At 41.2% G+C, this 14642-nt stretch overlaps 2 protein-coding genes and 1 long non-coding RNA gene across 5 annotated transcripts; 1 reads left to right on the top strand and 2 right to left on the bottom strand.

Annotated features, from left to right (window-relative positions):
- Nucleotides 1-698: 698 nt before the first annotated feature.
- LOC120711797 lies at nt 699-10129 on the top strand. Of its 3 annotated transcripts, XR_005690486.1 has the most exons (6): nt 699-854; nt 930-1103; nt 3890-4001; nt 6323-6477; nt 7511-7626; nt 9644-10129. It is a non-coding gene; the product is annotated as an uncharacterized LOC120711797 (long non-coding RNA). The 3 variants fall into 3 exon arrangements; XR_005690484.1 differs by having other exon boundaries at nt 3890-6477; nt 9644-10108; XR_005690485.1 differs by having other exon boundaries at nt 930-1177; nt 3890-6477; nt 9644-10108.
- On the bottom strand, nt 1542-9647 carry LOC120711796 (cycloartenol Synthase-like). The gene is made up of 18 exons (XM_039997440.1): nt 9007-9647; nt 8424-8609; nt 8252-8341; nt 7953-8150; nt 7530-7614; nt 6823-6989; nt 6312-6500; nt 5927-6040; nt 5677-5796; nt 5473-5595; nt 5257-5355; nt 4676-4732; nt 4017-4063; nt 3805-3948; nt 3135-3312; nt 2495-2575; nt 2230-2313; nt 1542-1973 (listed from the first exon to the last, which is right to left on the bottom strand). Exons 1-18 carry the CDS (start codon nt 9199-9201, stop codon nt 1842-1844), a joined length of 2289 nt encoding a protein of 762 aa, XP_039853374.1. The 5' UTR covers nt 9202-9647; the 3' UTR covers nt 1542-1841.
- Nucleotides 10130-11375: 1246 nt separating the features above from the next.
- Nucleotides 11376-14201, bottom strand: LOC120711795 (mitochondrial pyruvate carrier 4-like). The gene is made up of 6 exons (XM_039997439.1): nt 14099-14201; nt 13024-13134; nt 12521-12619; nt 12367-12419; nt 11898-11971; nt 11376-11808 (listed from the first exon to the last, which is right to left on the bottom strand). The coding sequence occupies exons 2-6, from the start codon at nt 13076-13078 to the stop codon at nt 11757-11759; spliced, it is 333 nt and encodes a 110-aa protein (XP_039853373.1). The 5' UTR covers nt 13079-13134; nt 14099-14201; the 3' UTR covers nt 11376-11756.
- Between the last annotated feature and the right edge of the window lie 441 nt (nt 14202-14642).

Genomic DNA, 14642 nt, shown 5'->3' with positions numbered 1-14642 from the left:
GGGGAGCTTCTAGCTTTTCCAGTTGGTTGGAGTAGCCGAAGTTGCATGAAGCTCCCCCAAACAGGGCCTTAGACTTGTTCAGATGGTTGGGAGCAAGCTGATTCTAGTTGGGCTGGTTTGGCGCCAACCATATTTTTTAGCCCAGTCAGTCGAACGGGGTGTTAGGGGCTAGCTTTAAGCTATTTTTCGCTATCTATCTGAGCACGTTTTTATTAAGAGAAAAACAGTTACAACCATAATCTTAATATGGCTAAATAGAATTTGACCAACACAAGAGCACAAAGAACTAAAATTAGAGAAACACGGAAAAAATACACACACAAACAAGGAAATAAACGACAACGCAAACAAGACTAGGTCTAAGCCGTCTCATTGCCGATTTTTGTTTCTGCGGACACAAGATTTAAATCACACAATTATTCTTTTGGACCAACATTTTTTTCCACTTGAAGTGAATCATAAGGCCAGTCTTAGTGGGAGTGTCATCGACACAATTACCTAGACTGGAATCTTAAGAATCGTGCCAGTGAAGGGTCATGGTGATGACACTCCTCTCATATTTTATGACATTTCTTTTTTCTCTCTCCTCATACTATTAGTATATATTATCAAATTTAATGTTCACGACACTCTTATAATACTGTCACTGAAAATGGGCTAAGATGTTTTCGATTTTAAAAGAGACGGATGCACTAGGTTGACCTTTGACGGCTGAACCTCGCGTTGAGATTGCCTGACGAAAAGAGAAAAAAAAAACTGTGCCCAATTATACGCAAGAGGTGGGGGAGCCGGGGAGACCAGATGACAGGCGCCGCCGGCGCAGCATGCCGCCGATGGGCCGGACGGCGGCGAAGGTACGAGTGCCTCAGCCATTGAATTTGCTTCCTTCCCACAACGCAGAACAAAGCTGACGATTCGAAAGTTTCTAGTTTTTGGATGGAATAAGCCTCAAACAAGGACGGGAGCCGCCTGCATTCTACTCTACTGTGTCGAGACTCGAGAGATAGTAGAGGAGGAGGAATCTGAACTGGAAAGCCGTTTAGAGAAATGGGAATGCGGAGCGCAAGCAGCTTGTCGATCTGCCCGCCTCCAAGAGATCTGTGGTGCGTGTCCTAAACCCCACCCCATACCAAACAGCTACATTTCAGTGTTGTCTGAAAGGCTATCTATGCTCCAGGTAGTTCACTAGACAAAATACTGCTTTTAATTGCAATTTCTGCGAGTCGTGTGTTGATATTACAATGTTGGTTATGTTATTATCTATGAGAAGATTTGAGAAGATTTGTAATCGCAACTATGATACTCGAATATGGACATGACTTCTTCACTAACATGTGAGGTATTAACCATCAATGGGCTTATTTGTTGATAATAATCTTGTATAGTACTCTGTCCCAAGAATGTAACACACAATTTTGTCGCAGAGAAAAAAAGGGTCTGCTGTGAAATTAATCTATAACATGGTGTGTTTGATTGGATAAGCTACTGGACACAATTCATCTGAACTACGATGATTAATTTAGTGCGTTACCAACAATGTATACCTTTTGGAATTCAAATAAATATGGAAATGCTGTTGCTTTTTTGTGTTTCTCTTGCACATGAGACCTAAAACGAATTTACAATTTTCAGGAACTCTAACAATTACAAAAAATTCAAATTACAAAATGTAGAATTTTGTTCTATCTCTATATATTCACCCCACCGTAATTACACTCTGCTATTTGTCTTTTCTTTTTACTTGAAGGCACATAAAACCTGCCATTGGTTTCAAGAAATAACATGGCACCATGCTTGCTAAATTTTGCCAAGTAGAACTGCCAGCAGATGCTTGTTGTCAGCTAGAATGTTGGCCGTTGGAGGTCACACTGGATGACTAATTTCTGGTACTCTCCAAGAGCCCATATAGGAAATATGTTGCGATAAGCCATGTAGCATAAGGGGCCATTTTTCAAGAAACTTCCAATCATTTCCTGCAGCACAAAAACAACCAAATTGTTAATAAATTACTGCTGAACAACAGTGGATCTTTGGATGGAGGTGATTTACATGGATACTAGAAGTGGGGCAATCCTAGAACAGAGAAAAGGGAAAATAAAGGAACTGCATTGCAAATATCATACTGAAGGTTCCAAATTTATGTTATGGATTCTATCACTTGAACTGTGAGTAAATAACATGGAAATTCAAGACTTAAACTTAGTTGTAACTCATAATGCAGTATAGTACCTCCTGTGGAAAGTCACCATTGCCCAGCTGCATGCTCATGATAAGTCTTGCTGCTTTGTGCAGTGGAGCAGGATCTCTTTCCACCTGAACTTAGAAGAAACGTTGAAACACTTTCAAATAATGAACTAGATCTGAACGTTTAAGTTAATACTACAGATTGATTACCATCAAAAAAAATACTACAGATTGATTGAATTATTTTGGATCAAATATGTGCTGCCCTGGTTGCCGATTAGATCTATCGTACTTTTAAATAAGTCATCACCTGTCCAGCTTTCATGAGTGCCAACATTGCCCATGCAGTGTTCACTATATGTGACTTCTCCCCATCCAGATTCGTGTATGCCTGTTTGTATTTTGAATATGCACTCAGTCTCTTGAATTGAGTTGCAGTAATGCAAGACAATACTAAAGAAAATAAATCTTCATCGTAAATATCGGTCACAGTAATCTTTCTTAAAGCAAATGCTAACAGCTTCTCTCCCTTTTTTGCGTGAGGAAAAGATCTATACTGCCTCTAACCAGCAAAACTTCAGTGTTATTTTTTCATTTTCAATTATCAAAGGTACACATGAAATTAATGGAAAGATGTATTACCAATCATGGTCCTGTTGCCATGCAATTGCATGCATATTTTCTGGATATAAGGATATAGTTCACCTTTTGCATTGATTGTTTCAGTTTCTCCAAATAAGCCTGATAGCTACGTTTGATATTGATAATTGGTGTTCCTAATTAAGTTACACTGGTAAAAGATAATAGAAAAAACAGTTCTTGTTTGTAACATTTTTGAAGTAAAATTGTAACAGGAACAGAGCATGTTTTCATTGTCTGGATGTATTGCTCACTCAAAATGTGGAAAGTTACAGTCCATATATGTAACAAAGCATTCCACAAATGATTACCTTGGTTCTGGACGAAAGATGACTCTCACCCCATCCACCATTGCATAGCTGCTTTGACAACAGGAACTTACAGGCCTTCCTAATGCGGGTGCTGTTACCATAACTCTGTCCAACGGCCAATAGACCCTCTATAGCAAACCATGTACCATATGTGAAACAAATACCCCAAGATCCAAACCTGTAAAGCAGGTCAATGATTATCTGTTTCTCAATTTTGTATTGGTTGTAACAACGTTTTAAAGCACAACATGACATTGTTTTATTTTATCATCAACATTTTATTTGATTTTCTATATTAAACATTGCGACTTTTATAATGTGGTTAGCAACCAATTCTTGTGAATTTGTATTTATGCAGTACGACAGTAGTAAGACCTTGCTATTTTAACATCTGCATAAGTGTATTTATTGAATTCTGCAACTTGTGGCAAGTTTGTGACTTAATTGTCATCTCGCTGAAGACCAGGCTGTTTTGGGACTAGGTAATTTAGTTCTGCTGGGTTGTCCTGGGGATACTGTTTCGTAGATCTAGGTTTTACAGTCTCAGAACTCCAAAGTAATGTGTAAATTTTAAACCTTTATCCTTTGCTTCTTACTGCTCAGTAGCTCTTTAAAATTGATATTAATTAAGAATTCCTATTTTCTCTGGTCATGTTTTAGGGGTACTGACCATGAGCCATCATCATTCTGTAACTTCTCAATGAATTCTGTAGCTCTCCTAATACATTGATCAATTTCATCTTTCCGATGCCCAGGGCACCTCTCATGAAATAGTACAAGCGCTTGGATGACTGATGAGGTACACTCGACGTACCTGCATTTTGTATGCATGGAATTTCAGTCATCGGAGAGTAATAGCTAAGAAAGGTTGTAAATTCTTACTGATGCTCCACCATGATGTCTGCATATATTTCTGTCATGTTGAAAATCTGCCATGAAAAAGATCCAAATCCTCATTATTCAATACTCTACGAGATTATTTAGGCTCTGCAATACTAGACACCTTAAGAAAATTATATTTTTTGCACATGAGATGCCAGGTAAATTTCCTTAAAATTTATGTCCTTTACATTTGGCCATAATTGTTTTTTTGGCAATGTACCGTTGTATCAATTCATACTTGAAATGTTGGTTATTTAGCTGCATGCCTCCATGGTATTTATGTTTTTCTTTCTTTCATCTTGGACTTCTCATTACCATCTTTACTCCTTTTCATATAGCTTAACCGTGAATGTGGAACTTAAAAGTTCTTTAGGGATGACAAATAAATGTACATGCGCCTTCACTGCAAAATAGTCCTATTGTTCCTAAAGCCCTCGTGATCTGCGAATAAACACCAAAGCTGCTATAGTTCATTTACAATGTCCCCAAAGCAAGAAATTCTGACCCAACATAATTGCTTTCAGATATCTTGTGATCAGAATAGCACTGAATACCTAACATCCTAAACCAAACAATAGGAAATACAATATATATGCTATTACAATGCAATGATTGTGCGCAGACTTAGTTAACAAATCAAGCAGAAACCAGGAACATACCTCCATCCAAGGATACGTGCGAGCTAGTTCCCAAGTTCCATAGCCACCATTTGGGTTCTGTATCAATTCAGTGGTCAAATCTGGTTACCCCACTGCTTTTCTTGGCATACATTTCGACCATTATGCTGTTACTGAACTCAGCGTCTATATTTTCATATGCTAAAACTGATGGACAAACATTTCTCATTTGGATGTGTCTGGAAATTGAGCTTTGCCTTTTGTTTTCTGTACAGTATGCTGTTCAAAATATCCATATAGACTGTTTGCATATTTTTTTTGAGTGTACCATAATCATTAGCTAAAGCGGAAATTTTGCGTCACTGCATTTGCATACTACATTAGTTTTTATTGTCACTTACATTGCTTAATGGTAATTAACAGCAGCTAGAGCTGTTTTGTTTTCGTTGAGGAGAAAACGCGGGGAAGGGTGTGGACGCTTAAAAAAAGGGTACTGTTGTGGAGATAGAAGTATGTAGAACTGTTTTGACTTTTGATTCACAACTCTACGATGAAACAAAATCACTTCAATATCTTGAACCTGTCTAATAGCATACGGGATGCAAAGTAAAGTAGTTTCATGCCTGTAAGGATAATAGTAAGTTCACTGCATCATGTAGGCGACATGTTTCGATCTGATCACCTGCAATTTCTGGTGAAAACTTTGACAGCAGTAACAAGGCCTGAAACATGAGAAAAAAAATATCACTTTTTGTTAATAGGTTTCTTGTTTTCCATGTATGTTTTGTGTCTGGAAATGTTATGGCGAACTGTAAGAACACTGGTGGCAGATATTGAACCTTAAGAGCTTCAGCTGTGCAATCTGAAACTTGCCACCCCTGATCTGCAACCTGGAAGGCCCACCCTCCTTTAGATATGTGACGGTACTTTCTGCTGAAGTCACCAGAAGGATTGTCCATGATCTTAAAATTTAAGTCAGTAGAGTTAAGCAAGTAAGTTTATAGAAATACAACTGATAGAACTACAATTCTGGACAATAATACCTGGGAAGCTTTTATAAAATCATTCGCTTTCTTCAGGGTATTTTTATATTCTTCTGCAATATTACACACTAATATCGCTTGAACTGCGAAAGCAACGTCCCATAATTGACCAGCACAGACCTTTGGAAAAACAATGATACATAAACATCAATTTTGAGCACGTGGTGGTGTTGCAGATTGACAGACTGCATAAACTGCTGGGATATTGTATTGTAAATAAAAATAGGGCTCTAGAGAAATATTCAATTACCCGCACTTTCATGCCATCTTCACCAACCCACAGGAAATCCGCTACCCTAGCCAAATGGCGCTTGAATGAATCTGAATTAGGATTTTCAATCCAACAGCACAACATGGATAATGCCTGTAATGTTTACTCTTTGTAAGAACGTGTGCAATATTCATTAGCACCAGCTAGAATTTGATGTGTCCATTCATGCAAATAAATATTTCCTAAGTTTTTGTTGTACCACTTCTTTGTACCGTGCATTACTAAGAAGTGAGTGGTGGCTGACTGACTATATATATACACAAAATCAGTCACTATTACTATTCACAACTTGGGCTTGTTTCCGCTTCTATGTCTGAAGTTAGTTGCTGCGAGTTCCTCGTTTTAGGCGACATAAAAGTCTTACCTTCTGTGCAGCACCTATGCAGATGTACTGAGAGTTCTCATCTTCATATTTCAAGAACTCAGCGATTTGTTGGAGGGCTTTCTTTCTCATGTAGGAAACTGGCCACCGTGTGAGGAAAGGTTCACCAAAACTGTAAAGGCAGTCAGATAGGCACTCCTGTAGCCATGTATGTGGATTATACACATCTTCCTGCATTTCATTTGGAACTTTTTCACCAATTCTAAAAAAGAAATTGATGAAAAAAAGAAATATACTGACATATTAGCAGATTCTAGTTACAGGGACTTGATTTATCTGATGTGTTTGTATTGGGAAATAACATGATATCTACATACAAAAAGGATGTGGCTATTTGCAAGCACATACAAAAATGTTAAATGTCTGACAGTCTAGACTGGTACATATAAAAAGAAATCATCTACACAATTTATTTATATATAAATACCGAGTACATCAATCTGAAACTATATAGAATGCTTGCATATATGTGTTAGATGTTTGACAGACAGACCTTTGCACATAATTTGCGTGCTTGCTTCCAGTCAATCTTTTTATATGGATGAATATGTAGTTCTTCCCTTAATGACATAACTAATTTTGTTATGGGGCCGACAAATTTCTTGCCATATAAATAGGACATGGGAATGAAAGCCATTCTGAAGTGACTCCACAAACGTCCTACATTTGGAAGGAAAATACACCAGTGATGAGATCGAGTTGGCCCTTAAGTAACTGCCATATATGCTGCAATATTATCATAAAGTATCAAAATAACTCAATATTAGCATGTAAAAGATCTAACAGAATTATTTTCCTAATACTGAGCAAAAACTTGACAAACCTAGGAGGAACGAGGTAACATTTAACAATAAGAAGAAATTGACACCCGAATTTGAGTCAAAGAGGACTCGAACCTAATGGTAGAGATGTACACCTAAGTGAGCTATGCTCAGTTCCTTAATTTTCCTAATACTGAAGAAATAAATTTAATTTGAGCTTTGTTATCAGTAATAGTGATAACTTATTATATTACGTGTCAAGATCTTATTTTTTTGGAGGTAGTGGTAGCTCTTGATTTTTGGCTCAAGTCGCTGCTAGGAATCTTGATCTTAGAAAATATCAATAAAGAAAGTTTTGAGGTCACATTGATCAAAAAACCAAGCAGTTGGTTCTAAATAATAAATATAACTATATACCAGGAGAGGGGGAGGGGACTACCTGGTTGAATTGGAACCAATGATGGAAGAAGAAACAGTTCTGGAGGGATGGGATTTACACCTGACCATTCAAAAACTCCAAGCACCTGCAATATCAGGTATGCAGTTACAGTAAAGGGTAAAGGTAGGTGGGTTTTGCATAGCTAGTTGTTGGTATATTTATTTATCACAATATTTCTTTCAACTGATATCGTAGTTCAAAAACTATTTTGATGCTCTTGAAAGTCTCATTTTCCATTCAGAAATGCTTTCGGTAGCTCAATGATTGTATTGGTAATCATATGATATCTGTATGCTATTAAATTATTAAATTTCAAGCCTTGCTTCACTTGAGATAGATTAAGTGCAATTTTTAATAAGAGTTAAATTCCTTCTGGAAACAAGTGAGTTACAATTATGAAGATTCAACTGAGAGGATTTGTACCGAGAGCCAGACTTTTCCCAAGATTGGAATCATTGTTGCACCACCATGGTCATGTACCCATTTTCTTGCTCTAGGCATGGACATATCTGGTCCATCATCAACACTCTCGCCTAGTAGCCTCAGAGCAGTGTAGTTGAGAGCTGTGCTGAGCATAGAGCTTTCACCTTCTGCATGTAAGCCCCATCCTCCATCTATGTTCTGGTTCACAACATTAATTTAAACACTTGTTCAAATCTTGATGAAATTTTCCAGGAGTTTCTTTAAATTATTTGTAGTTTCCTGGCAATTCTGTAGCTTACCTGACGGTTATACAGGTAACGACGAATCTCCTTACGGTGTTCCAAAGATAGTGTAATACCTAATGACTCTGTGACATATAGAACTATAATCTGCAGTACACAGCATTGTCACCATGGTGTTTCAAACTGGATCATAATTTCAAGGAAATAAAAGTTCACGATTTATCTTTACCATGGTTGCTGTAGTAAATAGTGGTCCTGGAAAATCCCCTGGCCAATGCCCATCATGTGCTTGTATTGATGAGAAGTAACTGAGTGCTTTCCTCAGTTTCTCTGATACTGTATTTGGATTAATATCAGCAGGAGTTTCATCTTCTGCTTTCTGTAGATCAAAGCTGAAGTTGTTCTCCTTCGCTAACTGCACAAAAAAGGATTGTATTTAAGATACTAAATTGTTGTACTGGTTCATTTGCAATTTACTTAACCAGTACTAGTTCCATTGGCTGATCTCACAGTTGACAAATGCATATTCCGGGGTGGTAATGGGCCATGGCCCTAATGGCCTCTTCACAGCCCAACATGACCCTTAAATTTTTTAGCTCAAAATTGTATAGGATTATAGCCCGGCCCTTTTAAGGCCCGGCCATTAGATTCTCTGGGCCAAATTCCAAGGCCCTTTACCACCCACTAGCCTACAAATCAGTTCTTGTTGATAATATAAGTGAGTTTGGTGTAAAAATTTGTGTGTTCAGTTGGGGATCTGATACTACTGAATATCTAGCTCTGCAGTCATCTTACTCAGGCCTGCATCTTACCTGCATGCGAGCCAAGATATCAGAGCTGTGTCTCATTCGGAACCTGTTCTTCTGGAATTCTTCCCGTGCAGAGTCAACAGCTTCCTTCTCTTCATTTGATCCATAATTTTGATCAAATTCCCATGTTTCTCTTCCAATATTACTGTTCCCACTCTTGATCCATGGTCCACCCTCAGCAATCTTGAGCTTCCACATTTTACAGCTGAGAAGATACAATTCCTCTGCTTCTACTCTTTAATTGTTACCTGCTGAGGAAAAGAAATATCTGTTTAAACTTTTAAGATTAAAAGCCTGTTCATAGTGAGCATAATATTCTGGTAGAAATTTCAGTAAGATATCTGCATATTGAGGTTATTTTGTCTACTATTTTACTCTTTGAGTTTTTGCTAGTTTCTCTCTGCATCATAGCTGATCAGTTTTTCTCAAGGCTGTACGCAGTGTTGCTTTGATACTGTTCCCTTTCTGAAATAATAAACATTACATTGCTTGCCGGATGCAATCTGTTGTACAAAACTAAAATCATGAAACTGCTCGATTCTAGCTCGTCCTGGAAGCAAGAATGCATCATGCTCAATGCTGGATGCATACATGCCTAAATAAAAGAGTCACACTTACAGAACTTTTATCTTGTCTGCAGGTAAGATCACTCAATGCTGGATCATCAGAGCCATCATCAGAGAAAGCTGCAGCGTAGAGCCGGGTGACGTGCACTGCCAATCAGGCTGTTGAGCCCCTATTTATCCCCCCGGGGAGATCACGTGGAACCCATGAGAGTATCGTCAAGTTGCTCGAGGTGCCACGGAAACGCGCCCCCCTGCGCAACTGCTCGCAGAGCCGTGCAGGAGGGAAGCTTGCTTGGCAGCTGAGAACCCGGGGAAATGGCTTATGTGTTGAGTGGCTTGTGCTGCTGGCTTCTTCATCACAGGAACTGCATGCGGTGCTGCTCCATAGCTATGGAGGCGACATGTGAAAAAAGAGTGGGTGTGAGCACTGTATGCGAGCCCCAATTCAATTTCAACTTCTTGGGTTCAAGCTGGTAACTTCACGAACTGCGTGAATCCAACAAAATTTTGAAAATTCTATCACTAGCCCATGTGAGCAAGTTTATCGTGTGTTCAATTAATGTGGCAATTTCTTTCCGTGTTGTGTTACATGCTCGTTGATAGCGAGGTGACTTCATCAGTCTTAAGATTTGCTAAGGCATCATAGGGTGCAGGTGCGTTTTTTTTTTGGAAAGGAATGCACGTTCTTCTGTTGATTGATGCTGTCCCATGGATCCTCCGGTAACAGGCTCATCACTATGCTGCGAGCAGAATTACCGGGGCCGCACGTGTTACTTCTGCACGAACAAACAAGAGCTCCGGCCAGGAATTGGGTTACTGCAGGTCCAGTGATTTACATGCCTGGGATCACGGGGCAACGAACCCCCCCCCCCCCCCCCCCCCCCGGATGTAGGTACGCATGCCAACTCGGTCTCTTCTCTTGTGCCATGCTTTCTGGAGCTGCACGCATATGCTCATCCCTTTGTGTCACCGGTCTTGCTGGGTCACAGGAACTGCATGTGCCCTGGGATAAGGCGTAGAATCAGAGCAGAAAGAACTGTGCATATCTCCTGGAGCGGCGAATGTCGGGCAACTCATCATGCCCAGCCGGACAATCTGCTGAACCTGTTAGTAGCCAACCCAACTATAAAACCCAAGTCGTCCTACCTAGCCAACCCGACCATAAAATTCAGGTTTTATAGTGGGAGGGGTGGGAGTTTTTATCCATAGTCCATTATTCCTCCTACGGCATGCGAGCCCGGCGTAGCCCGCAACAGGTCTCAGCACACGAGAGGCGCAAGGGAAATCGCGCAGCGGAAATGCGTGGCCGGGTGGGTTCGAACCCGGGACCTCGGCTCTGGTACCATGTTAGCGCGCCCCACCTAGCTAACCCGACCATAAAACCCAGGTTTTATAGTGTGAGAGGTGGAGGCTTTTATCCATAGTCCATCACAGCCGCGGGGTTGTGCCACCTGCCTGGTGCACCATCACAGCCGCGGGGTTGTGCCACCTATCTAGTCTTAGCACTTCGGTCTCAGCGAACGCAGCCAGGGAAATCGCACAGCGGAAATGCGTGGCCGGGAGAGATCGAACCCAGGACCTCGGCTCTGGTACCAAGTTAGAACGCCCCACCTAGCCAACCCGAATATAAAACACATGTGTTATAGTGGGAGGGGTGGAAACTTTTATCCATAGTCCATCAGAACCTACAATTAAAATGACCGGCTGACGATCCATACCGAATGACACAAGTTGCGCCAAATTTTGCAACCGAAATATGGAGGATCCGAGGGACTAATTTCTACAATCACTACCTGCACAAAAAAATAATGTCCAGGGACAACAATTGAGCTTCATTATGATCATAACAAAAAGAGCATCTCCACACTGTGAAGGATACAGACGTCTATGAACCCTGGGTTATGATCAACCAGCTTAGCAAACGATTTCGAAATCCCAAATAAGATTAACTGAACAAAAACAAAACATATAAACATGTATTTGCATGGGTTTTTTTCCCACAGGTGCACAAATGCATGGCTTCATGGGTCATTTTTGGCAGAAAATTTTCACATTAATCTGCTCATGACTTTAGAACGAGAAAACATAAAGCAAAAGATTCATGTCCTGGATTGAAAGAGACCCTTGCAGTCCCAGCCTCCCGGGAAACTGGAACATATAGCAAGGTATTCTGGTCTGTTGTTGTCATTATGCTTCCAGTTGTGGAGCAGCTTCCTTCTCACCAGACAAGTAATCTTGCCTGCAAAGGAGATTGTCAAATAAACCATGTCATCTCACCCTACACAACAAGAACAGGAAGAAACTTGATGGCTTAGCTTTGGGACAAACCTTATCTTCCGCGAAAGTTGATACAGGCCCGTACCAGCCATTGCAACATTAACGCTGAAAAGGTTCCAGTTTTTCTGCAACAATACAGTAATCCATAGCAATCAGATGAGCAACAATTAACATTCTATGGCTACTAGGTGAGCAGCAATATAAAAGGGAAACAACATGAAAGGACAATACTACAAACCCAGTTTTTTCTTTTTTAAAAATGTGCAGAACTTCGCTAATGAAATTTCAGCTAATTTTAACAAGAATAAAACCAGATTGTTCTTCTGAGATGAGAGTCCAGGGGAGCTCAACAAGTGAGACATAAACACTCATTTCAAGGAGCAATATAGAAAATACATCATCAGAATACTAATAGAAGAATAGAAGAAAGAATATATTTGTTGCAAGAAAGGCCAAGTTAAAAGTTACTTGATAACATACAGCCAAATCACCATGTATGTACCAGATATTGATGACTTACCGGTTTGATAACCAAGCTGTACCTTGACCAAATGAGTCCAGTACAAGTAACAGCTGAACACCGTGCAAAAGAGTTAGTGTACCGGAATTACACAAGAATGCATGGTAAACCAAAGGCCATGCCATCTTAAACCAATTGGGTAACTTGAACGTACCAATTTGCTGAGGATAAGATATCTTTTCAGGTGGCTTAGCAAAGTCAGCAATGTTGGCAATGCTGATACCCCATTTGAACGTTGGCGCCCAGAAATGAACTACAATGATGGTCAGATCAAAGTCACAGGCTGAGGCTGTATGGGTAACCTGTAAGGTGCACTAAGCATCACATTATCAAATGAATGCAAATAAGTATGGGCCATTTTTGCTGGGACAAGCTTTTGCACTTTTCCAGTACAAAAGCACATTACATTTGCCACTAGAGTCCAGTGTAATAGTAAGTTCATATGTTTGATATCAAATACTACCAGTAATACATAACGGGCATGATTGGAAATATGGGAATAGGTACAGGTACAGGCCAGTCATTATATATATCTTGTCATTGTGCAGGACCAAAATAAAGGTGACAACCATGATTAAGAAAAATGGGAAATGCCGTTGTTCATTGTCCACAAAGGAGGCGAGTGAGAGAGAGATTAAATCCCAAGAAAGGACTAACTGGTTTTGGGGCCAGCGGGATGGTTCCAAAAGGCCTGAAGCTTGGTAGCAGCCATTGAAACTATTGCACAGTTCTCTGAGTGATTTCACCACCTAATTCTTCTGCAGCCTCCCTACAATAAGGAAAACAAAATAATGTCTCATGAAGTTTTCATCATCATTCAAAAATAAATGCTTCCATACAATAGATAAGCCACCAAAGGACATAACATCCTAGTATCGGGCATAGGAAAACATATCCAGAACATGATGGTACAGCAGTTTTTCAGTTTGAGATAAACTACTGATGTAAGGAGCCAATACCGAAAATCTGAATGTCCAGAATACAAGAACCCTGGACACTTCGCAGTTCCAAAACCCAACGAGTCCCACCAAAGATGATAACAAGCAGCAGCATTTTTCAAAATCAGTACGCATCACACCATCCCTAGGTCTATCGACTGATGCCACAACTCCGAATTCAGCAGGCTATATATATATAAATAAACGTGGCCCACAATCCGAAACGAGACCAACGAGCGCGCTAGAAAGCGGATGCGTTCAACCCGTCAAGAAGGAAACTATTGCAACCATACGCCGAACCTCGGATGAAATCGTGCTCGAGAGCCGAGAGTGATGCGGGAGCAGTGCCACCACTTTGTATACCGGCAGAATCAACCCCCGGACCCCGGTTAGACATCCTAGCGGTACAAAAGTCGAAGGCACCACAACTCCGGGCAAGAACCGGCACTACCCCCACCACGGACAGGACCAATTCGGAACGCCCTACCGCACACCACCCCAAGGACCAGGTGAATTAAAACGTTGGGGGAAATAAACAGGGGCGCTACCGCATCGTCCGCAACAACCTCACCAAAATCAAGTCCGCCGCCGGTGGCCGGCCGGAACGACCGGAACCCCACCCCACCCCACCCGCCGGGAAATACGATAAGGGGGGGTCTCGCCGCCGCCGCCGGTGGCAGAGACAATCCAGGCCGCGCGGCCCCAGAACGACCGGCGCGGCACCCAGCCGATACCTACAGACCGAAACGGCGGAGGGGGGAGGGAGGGAAGGGGTAGGAGGAGGGGCGGGTTACTTTGCGGTCGCTTCGCCTCCGGCGACGGCGGAGGTCAGCGAGGTAGGGAGGGGTCGGGTCGGGTGGGTCGGCGGCGCCGGCGGTCTCCCTCGGGAATCGAATCGACCAGCCGCTGCCGCTGGGATGTAGTTGAGGCCTTGAGGGCGATAGGCAGGCAGTGGGGCCCAGCCCAGCCCACCAATGCCCTGCGCGTTCCTCCTCACGCATCCTCCGCCGCCGGATCGGGAATGGACGGGCGAGATCGATGCCTCCGTGCAGTGTGGACCGCAACACCGGCTGTGTTTATTGCGATAAATCTTCAAAATAAAATCACGCTTGAATAAATTTTTATAGATTTTTTCTAAATACGGAACAATTTTTTAAAAATTCGAATAATTGTTCAAGCAATAAAAAATGACGGTTTGGCTGTCAGTCACATGTGACTTCTAATATCTCCTACGACACGGATCTATATAATCAATCAACACGTGTGACTCCTAATAATATCTCCTGCAACACAGACCAATATAGATTATCTATAATCAATCAACGGCAAATGGGAGTA

This window comes from Panicum virgatum, chromosome 6K (genome assembly GCF_016808335.1).
Source record: "Panicum virgatum strain AP13 chromosome 6K, P.virgatum_v5, whole genome shotgun sequence".
Lineage (NCBI taxonomy): Eukaryota > Viridiplantae > Streptophyta > Magnoliopsida > Poales > Poaceae > Panicum > Panicum virgatum.
The sequence above is the reverse complement of the archived record's forward strand: the minus strand, read 5'-3'. Positions and strand labels throughout refer to the sequence as shown.